Source organism: Aedes albopictus, chromosome 1 (genome assembly GCF_035046485.1).
Source record: "Aedes albopictus strain Foshan chromosome 1, AalbF5, whole genome shotgun sequence".
Classification (NCBI taxonomy): domain Eukaryota; kingdom Metazoa; phylum Arthropoda; class Insecta; order Diptera; family Culicidae; genus Aedes; species Aedes albopictus.
This window is the reverse complement of record NC_085136.1, coordinates 259914062-259936223: the sequence shown is the minus strand read 5'-3', so window position 1 is coordinate 259936223 and position 22162 is coordinate 259914062. Positions and strand designations below refer to the sequence as shown.

General features: G+C 41.5%; 1 protein-coding gene across 1 annotated transcript; it reads left to right on the top strand.

Moving 5' to 3' along the window:
* The first annotated feature begins 485 nt into the window (after positions 1-485).
* On the top strand, positions 486-21575 carry LOC134285599 (eukaryotic translation initiation factor 3 subunit A-like). The gene is made up of 4 exons (XM_062846683.1): positions 486-704; positions 17513-20531; positions 20602-20891; positions 20959-21575. Exons 1-4 carry the CDS (start codon positions 656-658, stop codon positions 21012-21014), a joined length of 3414 nt encoding a protein of 1137 aa, XP_062702667.1. The 5' UTR covers positions 486-655; the 3' UTR covers positions 21015-21575.
* Positions 21576-22162: the final 587 nt, after the last annotated feature.

The window sequence follows — 22162 nt, the reverse complement described above, 5'->3', positions numbered from 1 at the left end:
AATTCAACGATTTTGAGGCGAATATTGTATGTGACTGCGAAGTGTATGTCGTCTTGCATACCTGTGCATTTGAGGGGTTTTAGTGAAATAATTTACATGTTCGATAATTTTGAAGAAAATTCTTAATTGTTAAGCGTATTTTCACCGTAAGTCATCAGAATAGAGTCTACTTGATCCAATAATCGATATTGAGAAGTATCTACTTCTTTGAGCTCTCCGGAACAAGACATGCAACGCCGTGCCTGTCCAAATTACATACATGTCCAAATTATATTTTTTACCCTACAATATATAAAAAGGGGAATAAAAAAAAACTCAAAAGTTAGTTTAAATTTTAAAAATACTCAAATTTAGGTTTTCTTGTTTTTCAGTGTACATCAACCCCACTGGGCACCGACCGCTTTCCTGTCTCCCGGCATCGATGCCGCCATTTTGAAAGCGGCTATGTCAAAATCGAGAAAAAAAGCAGCCGACCGACGACCGAAAGACCGCAAACGTCATCGCGCACCCTTTCGCGACACTGTCATAAACGCGACCGACTGCGTGGTGAAATTTCGTCACCAGGAAAAGTGCATAAAAAGCCGCAAATCGGTGCAGAAAGTGTGCAAAATATAGTTCAATCCCGAGACCAGTGCCCGCTGCCACGAATGTCAACATGTCCCGGTATATGCAACGTCCGGAAAATGCCCTAAAACGGGCCAATGGTAAGTGCCGTCGTCACAGTGCGGATCCAATGATCATCCAATATGGTGGAGCTTTCGTCACTCCACCTGCTTTTTCTTGATTGCTGGCTGCTGCGCGACCAAACGAAAAGTCGGAAGGATTACGTTCGATAATTTTGATGGGATTGTGCATGCTGGAATGAATAATCAAACATGCCAGAAAAATTATGTTTCGTACGCTAAATTAATGTGGACTATGCGTTGCGCATACATACGTCGATGTTTCGCAATTTAATTGCGTTCCCCTTGGTTTGCCTGGTGACTTCTTTATATTATTTTACGTTTCAAAGTTTTCTCGAAAGTGATCATCATCTCTGTGATAAGATTTTTATTCTGAATGTGTCAACAGTATAATCCTCCTCTTTGGCGTAATGTCCTAGCTGTTACAAAGCCAGTTTCCCAGCTTTTATGACCATATCACAATCACAGTTATTAACAGTTATTGACTATTTTGTAGGTGGTGTGAAGTGGGCGATGGATTTTCACGATAATTGTTCTAGGTGTTATGTCTGTTTGTCTGTGCGTGCCATCACCCTTCTCTCAGCATAGTTACCTTACCGGTCAGACTAAGACCTGAGTGTCCTCTGCTGTACGTAGGAGTTGTCTCCATTCTACTCGTTCCATGGCTGTGCGTCTCCAGTCTCGCACTCTGCGTAGGGTCCGCAGATCATCCTCCACTTGCTCGACCCACCTAGCTCGCTGCGCTCCACGTCTTCTTGTACCGGTCGGATGACTCTCGAGAACCATTTTAGTCGGGTTGCTATCCGACATCCTGATGACGTGACCCGCCCACCGTAGCCTCCCGATTTTCGCGGTATGGACGATGGTTGGTTCTCTCAGCAGCTGATGCAGCTCGTGGTTCATTCGCCTTCTCCAAGTCCCGTCTTCCATCTGCACTCCGCCGTAGATGGTACGCAACACCTTCCGTTCGAAAACTCCAAGGGCGCATTGATCCTCTGCACGTAGGGTCCATGTTTCGTGCCCATAGAGGACGACCGGTCTAATCAGCGTTTTGTAGATGGTTAACTTCGTGCTACGGCGAACTTTATTCGATCGTAGAGTTCTGCGGAGTCCAAAGTAAGCACGATTTCCTGCCACAATGCGCCTCTGAATCTCTCTGCTGGTGTCGTTGTCGGCGGTCACCAGTGAGCCCAAGTACACGAATTCTTAAACCGCCTCAATTTCATCACCGTCGATATAAATTCGGGGTGGCGGGCGCGGAGATTCCTCCTTGGAGCCCTTTGACATCATGTACTTTGTCTTCGACACATTAATGACTAATCCGATTCACCTGGCTTCACTCTTTAGTCGGATGTACGTTTCCGCCATCGTCTCAAATTTATGAGCTATAATATCAATATCATCAGCAAAACCAAGCAGCTGAACGGACTTCGTGAAAATCGTCCCACTCGTCTTTATCCCCGCTCTCCTGATTACACCCTCTAAAGCGATGTTGAACAGCAAGCACGAAAGACCATCACCTTGCTGTAACCCTCTGCGAGATTCGAAGGGACTCAAGAGTGTCCCTGATACTCGAACTACGCACATCACTCGATCCATCGTCACCTTGATCAATCGTATCAGTTTGTCCGGGAATCCGTAGGGGTAGGCGGGGCAATATGGACACCCTAAGGTTTTTGCCAATTTTACCTGGCAAGATGTCAAAAAAGTTTAGTTTTTTGATACATGTATCCTTTTAAAGTCTATTTAGCATCTATTGCATAAAAATGCTCACGAAAAAAAATGATTTATCCACTTCAAAAAATGTTATGAAAAATGTTAGTTTTTCATGACCGTCTTCAAGCATACGGGGCAGAATGGACACCCCCATGGGGCATTATGGACACCATGAGACTTTTACGAATTTCGTACATTATTTACACCTATAAAGTAATTTCATTACAAAACAACTATTATGGATGAATAATACGCCGAAGTAGTTCATTTTTGTTCAGTTAATTTAAATTCAGGCTGTTTGGGATAAAGCTTCGTTTTTGTCGGCATGTACAGCTGTGCCTAGAACAACTATTTTCCACTGCTGTCGTTTTTTGACCAATTTGTTTCACTCTATGTCTATTATAGTGAACATTTAACCGAAAATATACTGAAATCGAAGAATTTGGTTGGATTGTGATTTAGGTTATATTTTTTCCTTGCCGTTTCTTTCAAAAAGGTGAGTGTCCATTTTGCCCCGGCAGCAGAAGATATTTCCAAACTTGATTTTTGATATAATAAAGAAGAAAATATAAACATGTTAAGCATGTACATACAGCAAAACTACTTGCATGTGTTCTAGAAATATCAGGTTTTAATCGACCTGCATTAAATTATTCACTAAACCTTATTTTAGATGGTGTGAAAATTATAATTTCCATGCACAAAAAAACGGAGGACGCAACTTTTTCGTGTAAAATCAAGTATAATTTTAATTTCGAATGTTTCTTTCCTGAAACTACGTTTTAGACAAATGGACTATATTCTCCATTCATTAAAAGTTCAAAAAAGTTCGCATATTTCAAAATATCGAGGGTGTCCATTCTGCCCCGGGTGTCCATAATGCCCCGCCTACCCCTATTCGTGCATAATCTGCCATAGCTGTTCTCGATCGATTGTATCATACGCCGATTCGAAATCGATGAACAAGTGATGTGTGGGCACGTTGTATTCGCGGCATTTCTGCAACACCTGGGCGAACATCTGGTCCGTTGTAGCGCGTTTACCCATAAATTCAGCCTGATATTGCCCCACGAACTCTCTTGCAATCGGTGATAGTCGACGGCATAAAATTTGAGAGAATATCTTGTAGGCAGCGCTCAGTAGTGTGATCGCGCGATAGTTCCCGCAATCCAACTTGTCGTCCTTTTTGTAGATGGGACACACGATGCCTTCCATCCATTCCTCCGGTAATACTTCCTCCCAAATCTTGGTAATGACCCAGTGTAGTGCTTTCACCAGTGCTTCTCCACCGTATTTTAGAAGCTCGCTTGGTAGTTGATCTTTGTTGTTTTTCAACCGGCCAACCTCCTCTTCAATCTCTTTGAGGTCAGGGGCCGGAAGTCTTTCGTCCTGTGCACATACTCCTAGATCTGTTACCACGCCACCTTCGGTACTTGCAACGTCGCCATTGAGGTGCTCATCGTAATGCTGCCGCCACCTCTCGACCATCGCACGCTCGCTCGTGAGAATATTCCCGTGATTATCTCGGCACATGTCGGCTTGTGGCACAAAGCCTCTGCGCGAGCGGTTCAGCTTCTCGTAGAACTCTCCGACTCATCATATACCAACCAGCTTTACTCCCGGTGATAGTGCTAGCATCAATACGCCGTCGTATGCCGCGTTCCACAGTACCGGGTCCAAGATTGATCCTTGCGGTAACCCCGCGGTGACATTGTACTGTTTTTGGCCTTCATCGGTGTCGTAAATCAGCACCCTGTTCTGGAAGTAGCTCTCCAGAATACGCCTTAGGGTAGCCGGGACTTCTAAGCGAAGTATGGCGCTCTCTATGGCGGCCTGCGTGACGATCGCGCCATAGCAGCGGATGCCTCTCCCAGGGTGGCCACACACTCGGGAAATGCGGGAAAAAGTCGGGAATTGAAATTCATCGGGAAATATGCGGGAATAAGTCGGGAATTTTGTTTATGATCGGGAATTTTTGAAATGATGTGTGATGCGTCCAGAATGTAAACTCATATTAGCGCATTTGCCCAAAAGTACACGCGGCAAATCCCTGAGGAAAGGAACAGCCGCGTTTTTTGCTCCCCTTTTACTCAATTCTTATGGGAGATAACATTGCGGCGTTTCCTCAAGTGCGGTTGTTCCTTTCCAAGAGGATTTACCGCGTGGAATTTCGTGCGAATGCGCGTTTGAAACATTACAAAGGCCGCGCGGTGTATCATATTCAGCAAACCAGTCAATACCAAGATTTAGCACTTGACTCACTTAAAATCCAGATTTTTACTCAGTTTCAGATGCCTCACGCAGTAAATTCAACATCTAAATGATGCAGATGAGCATTGGTTTCTGAATTACGAGTTATTTCTTGTTTGATAGAGATTATCCGGGTGACAGGTTTTTAATGTCCGGATGCACGAGTCAACGATTAGACCTAGAATTTTTGGTAGTCAAATAAATGATTTTATAGGAAACGCCATAAAATACTTCTCCAACATTTTCTTAGAAAATGTTTAGTTTGTTACTTGGTACAAATTTCCTGAATATAGGAGAACGTGCCTCTGACGCAGACTTACTGATACATGTTTAATCATAGCTTAATTATAAAGTTACAGCATTTACCCTCCTGCATCCATATCAATCTGGCTTCAGACCAGGTCACAATACCACCTGTGGGCTGTTAAAGGTACATGACGATATCCATAGAACTATCGATAAAAAAAGGAAAGGCATTATTACTTTTAATTGATTTTTCCAAGGCCTTCGATAGGGTATCACATTATCGTTTGTTGAGGAAGCTGTCAACTCAATTTAATTTTTCAAGTAATGCTGTGAAACTTACAATACATTTATCCATACAATACAATCTTATTACATACATACATACATACAATCTTATTTATCCAATCGTCATCAAGTAGTTCAAGTCGATGGGCAAATATCCAGAAGTGTTGGTATTACATCTGGAGTGCCCCAGGGATCTGTACTGCTCCGCTACTCCGCTACTGGGTCCGCTCTTGTTTTCATTATTTATTAACGATTTGCCATTTTTCTATCCGATGATCCGGACTTCTTCCAGCAGGCAAATGGGGAGATCACTCACGAGCGGACTGTGTAACCTTTGTTACAATTACCGTAATAAAACTTAATCACTTGGGGGGAATTCTTCCGGAGTAACTAATGAAGATTCGTGTGTCTTGTTCGAGTGTTGGAAACTTAAGAGAGCGTCCAGGCTCTGTTTATTACTATTTATAATAATGATTGCGCAACTGCGCATACGCTTGCGCGTACCTGTGCGCAAGCGGCTAATGACAGTTGATGATTATTTTATTACACTCTAAAGTGCATCAACACAAAGCTAAGTACAATATACATTAGTCCTTCCCCCTTCGGGAAGAATGAACTTCAGAATGAACAGTTATTCAAAATACAGAACATTTCTTATTCTAGATATACTAACTATTCTCGAAAGCCTGGGTAGGCCAGTAAGCCTAACCATATTTAATATACATTTTCTTTTTCTTATTTGTTTGAATATGTTCGAACGCCAATATAGGCGATTGAGCTCTAGCATTACAAATTTTCTTTTCTTATTTCTACGCACTACTATTTCACCACTATTGTCTCTCATTTCTTCGTTATTACTCCGATCTGGTAATTGCCAGACATCGTTTCCTTCTGCGATTACTCCTCCAGGTTCCTCAACAGTCAGCATCGACCGACCAATTTTGAACGCTTGAATCGACAGCCTCGGTTGCTTCGGCCCTCGTCGTTCAACGAACCAGTCTCGGGATGGATGTGCGGTAGAGGTCGCCTCTTGGATCGCCTTATTTATAGTCTGTAATAATATTGTTGTAAAGCATTTTAAAAAACACGTAGAAACACCAAAATGTGGGAAATCATGCTTGTAAACAAATTGCTTTATGGAAGGAAAATAAACCTCCAACGTCACGTAATTGATTTTAAAACTAATTAAAAATAAAAATATCTGCCCAAGTAACCATTAAGCCGTAAAAATGGCATTAAGTCGGCTCTATAGTCGAATGTAGAACCTGGCTAACAGAGCTAATTGGTTCTATATCCTCTTATAGAGCTGCTCAAAAGCCACTTTTGGCGAATTATTCGGCTGATATACGGCCAACTTTAAAATATCGTACCAAGTCTCTGGAGCGAAAGTTGTCAAAAGTGAGACAAAGAAAAAAGAAAAAAAAAATTGTTTATCTCCTGTTCTTTTCTAATTTCCTTCGCTTCCATTGAAGTTGCTTTTTTGCTACTTCATCCAGATTCTAGCTGTTGTCCTCCGAGTTCCTGATCAAGTCCAAGTCCGTTGCCTTTCTCATCTGCTCCACCAATGCACCATGGGAATGGTGTGATCAAACTAGTATTTAAACCATGAAAAACAAAATAGTTTGGGCATTTCGAGGGTTGAAAATGATATGGGATGAGGATGATTCAGTGGTAAGGTTGGTGGTAACGAACGCAGAAATTGATGCAGGAGAAGCAATGTTTATATAAATGGTCGGGAAACGTTTCACAAGAAGAGGGAAACGAGCTGGAGTTTGTCTTGATTGAAAAAAATGGAATAATCAAGATAACCAAATTCCATTATCTATTTAACAACACCATTCCGATAAATATGCCAAAAATAATCCCGTTTCGTCAATCCCGTCCGACATGGATGTTTAAAATGTATTGATAATGACCGACTCGAGTCTGTTTTGGTCGAAATCTATTTTGATTGATATAAACGTCATGTGCTCCAAGCCCTGTGACAGCACTGACAAACTTCTTTACAGCTTGTAGGCTTTATATAGGCTTACAGGGCTTAATTTAGTTCTTACTGGTTATAGTGCCTATAAGCATTAGGAATGCTTATATAGAGCTACTTAGCACTGAAAAGCTGTTTAATGGCCGTTATAATGCTCAGAACAGTGCTTAGTGGTTACCTGGGTGGATTTCAGCACTCAACTCAATCACTTCTAACATCAAGGAAAAATTCCCGTACTCTTGTTTCACCTTTTCTACTAGTCTTTCTCTCCAGCCATTTTCAGCAGGATTGTATGAAGAATTGTTCAGTATTTGTGTTTGTATAAATGTGTGAATTGAATGTGAGTTGAAAGAGATACCATCGTCCGACAATAAGTCTGACAATTCAAAACAATCAATAAGTTTTAATGAAGTTTTCACTATACACTTTACCTCCACCCATTTAAAGAAACTCCTTACCAACAATAAGAAGGCATTTTGCTTAAAACGAAAATCAACTGTGTGTTTTTTACTAAATGGTATCTCGGCAGGTTTGCTTTTTGTCCTAATGTTTAGTTTTGGAAGTATTGCCAGAGTTGCACAAAGGCCACAAACAACAACAAACTGTACAATGTCAGCATACCAACCATGGCGTAAAAAGTTTAAAAGCTTTGGTAAAAATGTATAACGCTTTGTCTGCTTTGCCATATCCAGTAAAATATCCGGTAAGTTGTTCTCAAACATAAAGCTTTTCTGCAGTTCTCGACCATATTTCGTAGGCAAGGACACTTTTGATCGAAATCGTAAGCGAACATCAGCATTGCCCATTAAGACAGCATTGTTGTTTAAAGCTGGCACTGCATTCAACAAATCACTCGTTGAAATGATCGGTGTTTTAAGGTGGTCCAAAATATTAGCAGTTGCTTGGGGTCTTGTATTAATTGTAATAATTGACTTCTCTGTATTAAACCTATTATCACATTTGAAAATAATCTCCCGAAAATAAAAAGGAACGTCATAAAAATGTTTAAAAACAGGCACTTCACGAGTTAAAATCAAGTCTGATTCAAAATGTTTTACAGTTTTAGTCGAATTCTTGACAACTATGTCAGAAAAGTTTGGATTTGTATCAGCAATTAGTGTTTTGCTTTGATTTTTCAAAATATTGTTCACTGGCATCAAATCACCAAAAAAAATTCTCCAGTTGGGACAAAATTCATCCAACCATGGTCTTCCCAATAAAGGAATGAACTGGTAATCACAATCAATCACTAAAAGATGTAAATTTGCTATTTTGTCATTATGTTCAACTTTAACTTCCACTTCTCCAGACACTTTTAATCTGGAACCATTGACCACTACAAGTTGTTTTGAGCTTTTTGATAAAGGAATGTCAAATTTAGAAGTAAATAAATTTTTGTCCATCACTGTAACTGAGGAACCACTGTCCATCTCCATCTGAACAGGATTGTCTTCAATAGAGACATTCAATAGACAGGGATCACTTTTTTCAATGGAAGAAACATGCATGCACTCTAGTTCACCAGAATCACTACCGTCCGAATCACAATCGATGGTCATTAGCCTGTCAACCTCCTCGGACAGCCCGTTTGTGTCATCGGTAATTACCTCAGGAACGTGGTTAACTTCTTCGTCGCTCAAATCGTCCTTCAGTTTGTAGCACTTTCTTCGCAAGTGTCCTCTTCGTCCGCAATAATCACAGATAGGTTGATCCATTGTCCATCGTGTGTCGTCCATTCTTCTGCGCTTATGGATTTTTCCAGATGGTGGACATCGACGCCTAGGTTGCAGGAATTTGGATGTTGCTGCGTGATGGCGATCTTTTGCAGATCCAAAATCAAAATGACTATTAACTGCCCTACGAAAACCATGGGATCTTTTTGTCATCACACGTTCAGCCAATTGTCTTCCATCATGAAAAGAATATCTATTATCAATTGAAGCCACAAAGTCAACATTGTCATTGTTCTTTAAAGTTTTTGTGTGAATATCCGCCTTTTCCCAAGAAGCGATAATGTTTTCAACATGTGCTAAAGTCAATTTCGAACTATCTTCAGTTAAAAGTCTATGTTTAAGGGAATTATCAATTAAACCAACAAGAATACGATCAACTATAAGGCGATTCTTTTGGTCACCAAATTCACAATGCTCCGCCAAAACTTTGAGCGAAAAAATGAAATCACTTGCAGTTTTCCCAGGTTGTTGAACTTTCATACTAAAATTATACCTTTGTAGTAGAATTGAATCAGTTTTGTCAAGTTTTTCCTTAAGCTTTTGAATTAAAATTTCATAAGACACTTCGTCCAACATTTCTTCGGTCGGATACAATTTGTCCGCCATACTAAAAAGGTAATCTCCACCTAACAGAAACATTTGATCTTTCTTTTGACCGTCATTGACCTTGTTGACTCGAAAATGAAATCCTAATCGTTTAATCCAAGTTGAAAAAGATTGACCTTTGCGGAAAGGTTCAATATTAGGATTTAACACATACGCCATATTTGCCAAAAATAAGCAAAAACACAAATTTAGTCGTTAAATACACTTCACAGGTTCACAACACTAATTGCAATCAATAAAGTTTCAAAATGTTAAAAAGTTTTCAAAACAATCAAAATTTGTCCAGCGTAGTCCTACGTCAAAATATCCTAAACAGTTTCACTCAAAGTAAATGCAAAAACTGAACCACTAATCTTCAAACACACGTCGTAATAAAAATCTCCGTTACTCACCCGATCGATGTCAACCTTACCAAGGTGTCCACGGACCAGACCCATTCGCCACCCGGGAAGATGCCGTATGACACGCACAGTCGCCGCCACCCAGCGAAAGTTCAGCAGCACCCGAAACTCTTCCGGAATAGCCACCCGTTGTAACACCTTACCTCTCAAAATACAAAGAAAAAGCACAATTAATATGTTGTTAACACAAAATGGTTACTTTTCACTAGGAACAATCAGTTATGGAAATAATAAATCACAATGGCAATTGGTCTTTTGTTCCTTAGAAAACGATGTCGCCAATCCAAATGGCTTCGGAGCTACCGTAAAACTACACCGAAAAACACTTTACCTTCTACCTTTCTGCTAGCTGCCGCTGGTTTTACCTTCAGCCGAACTTCACCGGCTCCACAGGTGGTGAGCAAAATGCACACTAGTTGAATTTCCCGCTGCTGCGGGGTTTTCACTTTCGCGTCGGGAAAATGACCAACGCGCCGATTTCCTCGTCGCCACTTTTCTATCCGATGATCCGGACTTCTTCCAGCAGGCAAATGGGGAGATCACTCACGAGCGGACTGTGTAACCTTTGTTACAATTACCGTAATAAAACTTAATCACTTGGGGGGAATTCTTCAGGAGTAACTAATGAAGATTCGTGTGTCTTGTTCGAGTGTTGGAAACTTAAGAGAGCGTCCAGGCTCTGTTTATTACTATTTATAATAATGATTGCGCAACTGCGCATACGCTTGCGCGTACTAAAGACACTGTATGCTAAAGACACGAAATCTGATGATTGTTGCTGTTGATGATGATTGTCGCGTCATGACGATGATGCTGTCGAGCAATGCTTTTAAAGCGCGTTTGACAGGTCTCCTGTTCGATTGGAATGACATTGACAGCAAATTTGGAATTCCAATTGGAACATTTCGTGTCTTTGCATATAGTGTCTTTAGCGCGTACCTGTGCGCAAGCGGTTAATGACAGTTGATGATTATTTTATTACACTCTAAAGTGCATCAACACAAAGCTAAGTACAATATACATTAGCCATCTGTTCTTAGATATTGTAGCATACATATGTTTGCTGATGATGTCCAAATCTATATTTGTTCCACCGACCTTTCTGAATCAGAATTGGCACAATTAATTAACAATGATCTGTCGAATGTTTTAGCCTGGTCAAACTCCAACTTTCTTCCTAGAAATTCATCAAAAACAAAAGTTATGGTCATATCACGGTCCCGTATCACACCAAATATGTTTCCTGAAATTAGGATAGGTGCTACTGCTATTGATTTTGTTGATAAGGCATCTAATCTTGAAATTATTTTCCAAAACGATCTTGAGTGGGACTCCCACATTGACAGTCAATGTGGGAAAATATTTGGATGCTTAAGGCATTTGAAGCAAACAGGAAGTATGTTGCCATCACACATTAAGCTGCGCCTTTTTAAAACATTAATATTTCCGCATTTCATTTATGGATTGGAATTGTTTATTAATGCCTCTGCTAGAGCTCTCTACAGGTTGAAAGTAGCTTTGAATTGCTGTGTACGTTGGATCTTTAACCTATCGTTGTACTCAAGTGTAACGTATCTCCAACCTCAATTGCTTGGTTGCGGCTTCTACGAATTTATCAAACTCAGAACAGTTTTGTCTATGTTCAAAATCATTTCTACTAAAACACCCCGTTTTCTATTAGATAAATTACATCCCTTCCAAAGCATTCGTGTTAATAACTATATTATACCCCAATACAACACGTCACACTACGGACATTCTTTCTTCGTTCGAGGCATTGTGTATTGGAATCAGTTACCTCCCGAAATTAAGTCATGTAATAATCTGTCAGAGTTCCGCAGGCAGAGCACACACCACTTTAATGGAAGTAATTAGTTAAACAGTTTAAATTTAGGATAAGTACCTATAAGGATAGAAATAATAATAGAATTGATAAATGAATTCCGATTGCTAAATTTTAAAAGGTTGTACCTTACTTAGTAAGTATTTGTTAAATAAATAAATAAAATAAATAAATAAAGTTACCCAGAAATCATCAAAATCATCAGCAAAAAAAAACTATTATTTTCATTTGAAGAGTAGGATGAAAATGGGAGCCACATGCTTAATAAGGAATTCCTTGAAGAATTAGCTCGATCCAAATAACAGTGCAGGCTAAAAATATGCATACCTAAAATATATGATTTACATACTTATTTTAACATTTTCCTCGATATGTTGATAATTGTAATGAGTGCAAACATGTTTAACGAATTTTTCAGTTAAACGAAAACAAATCTCAAATAAGAAAGATCAAGTAAAAAGCTTTAAAGTTTACTATAATATTATAGGTCTATTATCGCCATATTTTTAAACGGAAGTGTAAGCTTTAAAACGACAGCCATATTGTTTTTTCGTGATCGTTCGGAAAAATTGCACAAAATTGGTTATTTAATGATACGTTTTTTAAAACAATCCAGTGGCGCTCTAAATTTGCGCGACTAAAATAACATGTTTCACAATAAATCCTGAAGCGCATGTTAAATAGTACCACATTGTCTGAGTATGTCCCATATCATTATTTGTTTCCCGTTAACGATTGCTTATGACCATGGAAATCTTTTTTGGGCTGAAAAACGCAAAGGCATTTATGTTTGCATACATTCTCAATTATTATTATTATTCCTGTTATTTTTTCTTGCATTTGCATGGGTATAATCCATATTTGATATGACAGGGTTTATTATTATTACAAGTAATATAAATGGATTCTGCAAGCTCTATGGCCATCAAAAAGCTTATTTTCAACCTAAGATTAGAGAGTGTACTATAATAGTTTTCTACGAGTAATATTAAATTGGAATTGCCTTCAATCTAGCCTTCAATATAGTTTTGAAAATGATTGTATTTTATAAGCATTTTGCAAGTTATTACTACCACCACAAGACTTTAATATCATCAGTTAATAATCAGGTAGGTAATATAAGTGTACTGGGATACATCTTATGAAACATGTAAGATGTTTTATAAGCCGCCATTTTTTGCGCTGTTTTGATTATATAAGCGTATGATTTTATGTAAATAATACAAGAAAAATACAACAGGTTATGTATGAAACGTGAATTCTAAACTGTTATATAACAAGTTGTGTTGCTTGGGAAACCAATACCCTATATGAATTCCGTTGGAAATTTTTTCAATGATTAGCCACAGAATAGGGTAACAGTTGAATTTTGGACCCCTAGAGGACAGTAGTTTGAATTTAAGTCAAAATCAAACAGATTCAGAGGGTATTTACAAATAATGATAATGTCAGTATGTTCGAAAAAGCCTCCACTGTCCGTTAAAAATACCCACAAGGTAATTTCTAGCTCAAAATTCGAAGAAAATAACTGATTTTTGAAGCATCAGTTTTCACTGTTTTGGACACCCCAATATATTTTAGACCCTCTTCAGTATATATTTTGGACACCCGGAGTTTAAACTAGTTTGAAACTATTTTGGAAGAATTTGCCGCTTGAATATGCTGGATCACATCCTTATTATTTGATTGACAAAGGCTGATTAGACGAACTTTGCGAATTTAATGCGCTAGCATGATAAACGTTTTTGTTTACATCTGCAAGTTTCCTCAGCACCGCAGTCTCTTTTTGTAAACACGATGCGACACTCGCACGGATGACGAGATTGGCAAAAAATAATTTCAAGGCAAATAAGGATATCCCCAGTGAGGAAATGATTGCTGCTCGTGCAGAGCAATCTTACTTAGCGAATGATTATAAATATTTCCGTCATCGTATCATTAAATCTATGTAAGTTGTGATAATACGACCCAGGGGGTCCAAAATATATTGGGGTCCAAATTATATTGGTTACCCTATCTTACAAAGCTATTTGTCGAGAAATTCAGTTCGAGTATACTCAATCGAGGAATCACCTAGTTTGCAGAGTTTAGACTTCCATTGCCAGAAAACTAAGGAAATTTATTTTAGCTGAAACCCCCTGGAATTCTGGTGGTAATCAGAGAATTCTTGTCGGTGAGATTTTGGATCTTGACGTGCTTTGAAAACGATTTTCTGACTGAGACTAAGGAGAAATTAGTGACATAATTTTAGAGATTCTTTCCAGCTTTTTTATGTAGTAGTTAGAATTTTTTGCCGAAATATCTGGCTGAGCTTTGGGACAAGTTTCAATTGATGTTTTCATTGAAACTTTTTGAAATAATTCCTTAATTCGCTAGTGAAGGACTATATCTTGAAATTTCGGAATAAGTTCATAGAAAAGCTTCCATCTTAAAAGCCATCATACTAAAAATTTCGTATAGTGGCATTTAAAAAAGATCGGAATAATTCCAGGAATAATTACTAAATAGAACGTAGACAATAGAACGTAGAGCGGCAGATTAATATTCTCCGTGCAGTTTAAACCCGGAATTTTCGACTAGCGAAGTTGGATTTTTCTCGAAATCCATGCGTCGGACCTAACTTCGGAAGTGGTGCGCTGTATAGCGGACCAGGTTTACTATACAGCGCACCACTTCCGAAGTTAGGTCCGACGCATGGATTTGGAAAAAAAATCCAACTTCGCTAGTCGAAAACTCCGATTTTCAACTAAATTGAGAATAATTCAGTGGATTTTTTTTATGGAATCATGAATTGATGAAGAAATATTGGGAGGAACTCTTGAAGTGTTTTGTGTATAACGGTTTGTAGAATTACTGGATAAATTTATAAACAAGTACCAAAAATCTTTGCAATTGATGACTTTAAAACGGAAGAAAAATTACAAGTTGAAAACCAGAAGACAGGTTTCTCTATATTGTTTATATTAAATCTTTCAATGTATGGCCTGCCTCCTGAAGGAATACCTGGTGTAACCAATGGAAAACATTCTTTAAATAGGACGTACATACGAAAACTGTAGAGAAGTTTTTAACCTTTATTTCAAATGCACATCTGAAGAATTGCTTTATAACCTTCTTGGGGTTGTTGTTTGCTGACGAAACATTGTCCTGAAATTTTGAATGTCAAAAGAAAAAAAGAACACCTCTTATACTGAAATATGTAATGTTAAGCCCATTCTTTGTAGGAATATCTGATGATTTTTCTTTTTGAGTTACCCTGGGTTAATCTAATGGTTAATTCCTGGGTAATTCCAATGCTGCTGAAAACCGGCTGTACTGAAATTGGACTAATTTAGTTTTCTTTAAAGACTATACGCATCAACTTCTACCAAAAAATTATTCACGAGTTTTCAAATGGGTTCTTCAAAAATGGGACTATGTAGTTAGAAATTAAGCCCAGAATCTAAAAAGAGCCTTACAAATTACGGCAGAATCGTCAAAATTTTGTTAGGGTTTGAGAATTTCCCTACAAATTCAGCTAAAAATTGTTTATGAATAGAAAATCTTCTACGAAAATCCCCAGATATTTTCAAATTTTTTGAGAAAAAATTCTGCTTAGGAATTCATTGCTAGTGCTTTCATAGAACAGAACTAATCTGTTATTTGAATAGGTTGTATCTGAGAACACAACAGATAAAATATCTGAGTTCTGCATTTTGTTCATCTAAATGTATCTTCAAAAGCCAGTTTCAATGTTTTAGCAATAAACTTCCTCCGGGAAATTTGTTAGGAAATTCTTAGAAGAATTTCACCAGAAAATACTCCAATAATTCTGCCTACAGGAATTATAACATAAAAATACGCAAATAATGCCATCCTTCACACCTTCAGAATTCTTGGGATAGCTTAAAAACTCATATAAATAATTCATTAAAGGGTATTTCAGTTAGCCGACTGGATTTTTATATTGGAACTTCATTAAGCAATTCTTACGGAGTTCACAAAAATCTTTTGGGAATTCCAACACGAATATTTTCAAGTATAGATTTGCGCTACAAGACAGCCAGAATAAGAAGCAAATTTCAAGCATGTTTTACACAAGGACACTGTAAAACGCATAAGCGTAAAGGGAGCGTCCATAAATTACGTCACGCAAAAATTGCCCATTTTCAACCCACCCCCCCCCCCCCCCCCCCCCCCTTTGTCACACTTTTTGTATGAGACCTCTGAAATTTTTGTATGGGTTGTCACACTTTACTGAACCCCCCCCCCCTCCCCCCTAAAAGCGTGACGTAATTTATGGACGTTCCCAAAACGCATAAGCGTAAAGAGAGCCTACAGCTCATTGCAGGTAGCTTGTGACGTTATGCGACTTTCAATATGACATTGAAAAACATGCCATCGAAAGAATCCTCAATATTCAAGAAATCACCCAAGCAAAAACTACGTTTGAGCTAGTACTTTCTTGAAAACGTATACAACTTTGTGTAAAAGAGTCACTGTGGACATTCCAAATTGAGAGGCATGTGAGTTCACATGAATAGGCATGTTAGCCCGACGAACATCACAGATGTGATAATCGACTACACGCTAACGCCGCTGAGCACTAAAGTGTATAATTTCCAGACTACACCAAAAATGCGTAACCACGTGCGTAACCCTTACACATTCACAAAATCAGCTCCTGCGTCCACAAAATCGTGAAATTGACAAAAAAAATGTACGGCAATCTAGCTAGGTTTACTAGTTACCTTGGTAAACAAGAAAAAATATCGACGTTTCGCATCTAGAAGAGTGTACGAGCTGTTTTTGTGAATGTGTAAGGGTTACACATATAGTCTGGAAATTATGCACTTATGAGTAGGTCTTACACATTCTAGGTGCTGAGCGGTCTTAGCATGTGGCATTGCTCCTGATGTGCCCGAGGCACCCCTGATCAGGCTTGGGCACTTTGGAAGCGGTGCCGAATCGCTTGTACAGAGTTGATCAAGGTAACTTACCTTACCTTGGAGTTGATGCTTCCGGATGTGTGGTATTTCTGAAGAGGCCCAGCAGGGCCCACTGCTGAACCCCCGCCACGCCTAGGCAAACTCCGCTTGAACTATTCGTGTGCAGTGCACATGATGCTCGGTCACCTTACAGTGCCAAAGGCGGTGAGTCCTCAATGGTGTTCGAACATGCTTCGCCTAAGAAAACCGTCTTAAGCTTCTACCGTCGGACTACCTGTCTAATCAGCGTTTTGTAGACAGTTCACATCGTGTGACGACGAAACTCGACGAAATCGTTCCACTCGTGTTTATCCCCGCTTTCCTTATTACACCCTCTAAAGCAATGTTGAACAGCAAACACGAAAGACCATCATATTGCCGTAATCCTGTGCGAGATTCGAAGAGACTAAAAAGTGTCCCTGATACTCGAACTACGCACATCACTCGATCCATCGTCGCCTTGATCGATCGTATCATTTTATCCGAGAATCCGTGTTCGTGCACAATCTGCCGTAGCTGGTCTCGATCGGTTGAATCATACGCCGATTTAAAGTAGATGAACAAGTGATGTATGGGCACGTTGTATTCGCGGTATTTCTGCAACACCTGCCGGATGCCGAACATCGTTTTAGCGCGTTCACCCATGAATGCAGCCTGATATTGTCCTAGGAACGAGCTGTGTACCTATTTGATTTATTTTTTTTTTTTATAAACTTGATTCCTACCAGCCCTGGAATTATATTACCACAAGTTCTGTGGAATTCGTTTTAAATTTCTGTTATTCTTATTTGTTTTCCGCAGAATTCATCGAAGTGGGCAAACCGGCCCGGGCCCTGGATACCCTCCAGGAGGTGTTCCGCATCAAGAAATGGACCTACACCTGGTCCGAGTCGGTGATCGAGCCGATCATGTTCAAGTACCTGGACCTGTGCGTGGAGCTGAAGAAGTCCCACATCGCCAAGGAGGGCCTGTTCCAGTACCGGAACATGTTCCAGCTGGTCAACGTCGGCTCGCTGGAGAACGTCATCCGGGGCTACCTGAAGATGGCCGAGGATCGCACGGAAGCCGCCCAGCAGCAATCGTCCCAGGCCATTTTGGACATTGACGATCTGGACAATTTGGCTACGCCGGAATCCATTCTGATGAGTGCCGTGTGCGGAGAGGACGCTCAGGATCGGTCCGATCGGACCATTCTGCTGCCGTGGGTCAAGTTCCTGTGGGAAAGCTACTGCCAGTGCTTGGAGCTGCTGAAGGTCAATTCCCATTGCGAGAATCTGTACCACGACATTGCCAAGATGGCCTTCGGATTCTGCTTGAAGTACAACCGGAAGATGGAGTTCCGTAAGTTGTGCGAGAAGCTGAGGAAACATCTGGAGGACATCAGCAAGGTGAGCTCGCAGACGGCCAACGTGAGCATTTCGAAGCCGGAGACGCAACAGTTGAACCTGGACACGCGTCTAAACCAGCTGGATTGTGCCATTCAGATGGAACTGTGGTTGGAGGCGTACAAGGCCATTGAGGACATCCATGGACTAATGACGCTCTCGAAGAAGACTCCGATGCCGAAGACGATGGCCTTGTACTATCAGAAGTTGGCCATGGTGTTCTGGAAGGCCGGAAATCAGCTGTTCCACGCTGCTGCTCTGTTGAAGCTATTCCAGCTGTCCCGTGACATGAAGAAGAATGTCACCCAAGAGGAGATCCAGCGGATGACTTCCCACGTGTTGATTGCCACCTTGGCGATCCCACTCCCATCGGCTCATCCGGAATTCGATCGATTCATCGAAACTGACAAGAGCCCATTGGAAAAGGCTCAGAAGCTTGCAGTCCTTCTAGGGTTGCAGCAGCCACCTACCCGTGCTTCCCTGTTGAAGGACGTTCTCCGCTTGAATGTACTCCAGCTGGCCGCTCCTCAGTTCCAGAACCTGTACAAGTGGCTGGAGGTCGAGTTTGATCCTCTGAATCTCTGTGAACGTGTCCAGGGAATCATCGAAGAGATCACCGTCGATGAGAACAATCCCTATGCCCAGTACACTCAGGCCTTGCAGGATGTCACCCTGGTTCGCTTGGTTCGTCAGGTCTCACAAGTCTACCAGTCGATCGAGTTCTCCCGTTTCCTGGCCCTGGCCAAATTCTCCAACAGCTTCTATCTGGAGCGCATCTTGGTCGATTGCGTCCGTCACAATGACATGCAAATAACGATCGATCACCGCAACCGCTGCGTCCACTTCGGAACTGATCTTAGCGAGAGCCAGCGTGAGGATCACCCTGACGGTCCAACCCTTCAGTCGATGCCCTCGGAGCAGGTCCGTTCCCAGTTGGTCAACATGTCCGTCGTGTTACACCGGGCGATCGCCACGATCAACCCCAACCGGCACAAGGCCGAACGTGATCGTCTCCGAGCCCAGATGGTCAAGAGCTACGAGGAGAACATGGTTAAGGAACACCAGCGCATCCTCCAACGCCAGAAGAAAATTGAAGATCGCAAGGAATACATCGAGCGGGTAAACCTAGAGCGCGAGGAAGAGGAACTTCGCCAACAGGAGGAAGTCGCTCGCCAGCACAAACTCGCGGAAATGCGTCGCCTGGAGCAGGAGAACGAAGAACGTGAGCGTAAACGTCACGAGAATGAACTTCAGATGATCAAGGAACGCAACATGAAGGACAAGATCGATCAATTCAAGCAAACGGCAGCCGGCCAGAAGATCCTCAAGAAGTTCGACGAAGAGGACATCAAAAAGATGAATGCTGATGAGATCGCAGCTAAGGAAGCCGAGGAACGTCTCAAGGAACGCAAGGCCCACGATAACAACCTGAAGTCGCAGGAGAAGAAGATCGACTACTTCGAACGGGCCAAGCGCCTGGAGGAAATCCCGTTGATCGAGAAATACCTCGAAGACAAGCTGGTCCAGGACAGACAATTCTGGGAGAAACAGGAAGCATCCCGCATCGAACAGGCGATCGCCGAGCGCAAGAACGCCGAAGCAATCCAGGAGCGCCTGAAGCGTATGCAACCCGATCGGGAAGTCTTCTGGCAGAAGCTGAAGGGAGAACGCAGCAACCAGTTTGCCGAAAAGCTGAAGGCCTTCAATGTAGCCCTGGAGGAAGAGCGCAAGCGACGTCTAACCGAACGTGTGTACCAGCGACGCGAGGAACGTCGCCAGAAGTGGCTCCGCGAGAAGGAGGAAGAACGTCGCCGTATCGAGGAGGAACTTCGCAAGCAAAAGGAAGAGGAAGATCGCATCGAGCGTGAGAGGCGTGCAGAGGAACGACGCATCGAGGATGAGAAGGCTCGCTTGATCGCGGAAAAGCAGCGTGCCCGCGAGGAAGAGGTCGAGAAGAAGAACAAAGAGAGAGATGCCGCTCTTCGAGCCGCCAATCGCGATCGCGAGCGTGAACGCGATCGTGATCGTGAGGCAGATTCCTGGAGAGATCGTCGTGGAGGTGATGCTCCCTCAGCGGCCGCTCAAGCTCAACCCGCAGCAGGAGCACAGGAACCCAAGCAAGAGTCGGCCTGGAGAACGGCTGGACCGAGGGAACCCAGAGGAGGTGACGATGCGCCCAAGAAGGAAGGCGTCTACCAACCGCGCTTCAGGGATGTTCGTGGTGGTGCCGGAGCCGGCCCCGGAGGAGAGCGACGTGCTGGAGGCGACCAGGACCAGGAAACGAGCAAATGGCGTCGTGGAGGTGATCGCCAGGACGACGAAGGCAAGGACGATCGCGATGCAAACCGGCGGATGGGCGGAGATCGACCACCAATGCGCCGCATGGGAGATGATGATCGTGGACCAATGCGTCGCGGAGATCGACCTCCGATGCGGTAAGTTTTTTTTTAAAGTAGCAATTCTCCGAGAAATTCATAATCATTTTCATTTATTTTTACAAAACAGCGACGGTGAACGCGGTGCTGGTATGATGCGCAGGGATGGTGGTGATCGTGACCGTGATCGCGGTGAACGTCGGGACTTTGGTGGACGGGACAACCGTGACCGTCGTGACGATCGCGGTGGGCCACGTCGTGATGATCGCGGAGGTGATCGCGGTGGCGACCGGGACAACATCTGGCGTCGGGCAGCACCCCGTGGAAGCGAAGAAGGTGGAAACTGGCGAAACGCACCCCGACAACAGGATCAGGCCGCCAAACCGAAGGACGATCGGCGCGAGGAGCGACCAAAGGAGGGTAAGTTCAAAACTATATAGCCTTGGCTTAGTCAAGGTATTAATCTTATTTCATTTCTCCTACGCAGCCCGCAACACTGGCCCAGATGAGGACGGCTGGACTGACGTGAAGCACCACCGTTAAACACACGGTGTCCAGCAATGGGAACATTTATGAAAAATATATGCAACTTTTTTCAAAATATTTTTAGCTGTATCTTATGTTTGTTCTTTTTTTTTATAGACAGTTCATTTTTAAGACATTTTTGCTACATATTATAGGCTGCATCAAAGTAGGCGAAATGGTATCCAGTTCCAACTATTCACCTGATTTTGATACGTTTTTTTTGTTCGAAACAAGGAGCCATTGCCTACGCAATTGCAAACACGCTAAACTTGGGGGTCCTATGCAAGACGGGGGCAAATTAGAAAACGCAGAGTGACTACAACATAACTCAAATATTATACACAAAACATACAAGCATACGTTAACTAATGAGAAACTAGCAACTAAGATATTCAATTGATCGATAAACACCCTAAAAAGGAAATTAGCATGATGAAACAATTTGGGACGGAGAAGGCTTGCCTTACGAGAGAGAAGAGGTCCGAGGACATTGAACACATTGAAAGCTCTAAATTCTATCTGAACCAGTTCTATTAAAAATCATATTATTATCTTCCTACTATGTAATCGTAATCAAAACTGGCAAATGCGTGTTTTTAACTGTCCGAACAAGTCCTGGTAGAATATTAGCAGATAATTTTAGGGGTGAAGATTCTCTTCAGAGGTGAAAGCGTCTAACGCTGTTCCTCATTCACTGGAGCAGAGCATGCTTTTCATCTTAGTTTTCTGTAAGCTACTTATAGGGTAGGTAATCAAAATTTGAACCAAATTGCGGCTTTCTGAAGCAGTGCAAATTTTAAGTGATTTTTTCTCCCACATGGAAATAATTTACTACGGCAAAATCGTATGTACATGAAAGACACGGGTATAAGCTTTCTGTTAAATGGTAAATAGTTTGTATTTGCACCGAATTTCATTGAAATATTTGATTTTTCATCAACAATGATTTTAATCATAATTTGAACCAATTTTAATCTTAATTTGAACTACTGGCGGCAGCAGCTCGAGCAACTCACAAAACAGCTAATTGCTAAACAATGCTAAACAATGAAAAATCACATGAATCTGCTAATTCTCATACCTATTTTTCATTAGGCAGTGGAATCTCAACTCAGAATGTTCGAAATTCTTTAGGAATTTGGAAACTAAATTTGGATTTTTTCATC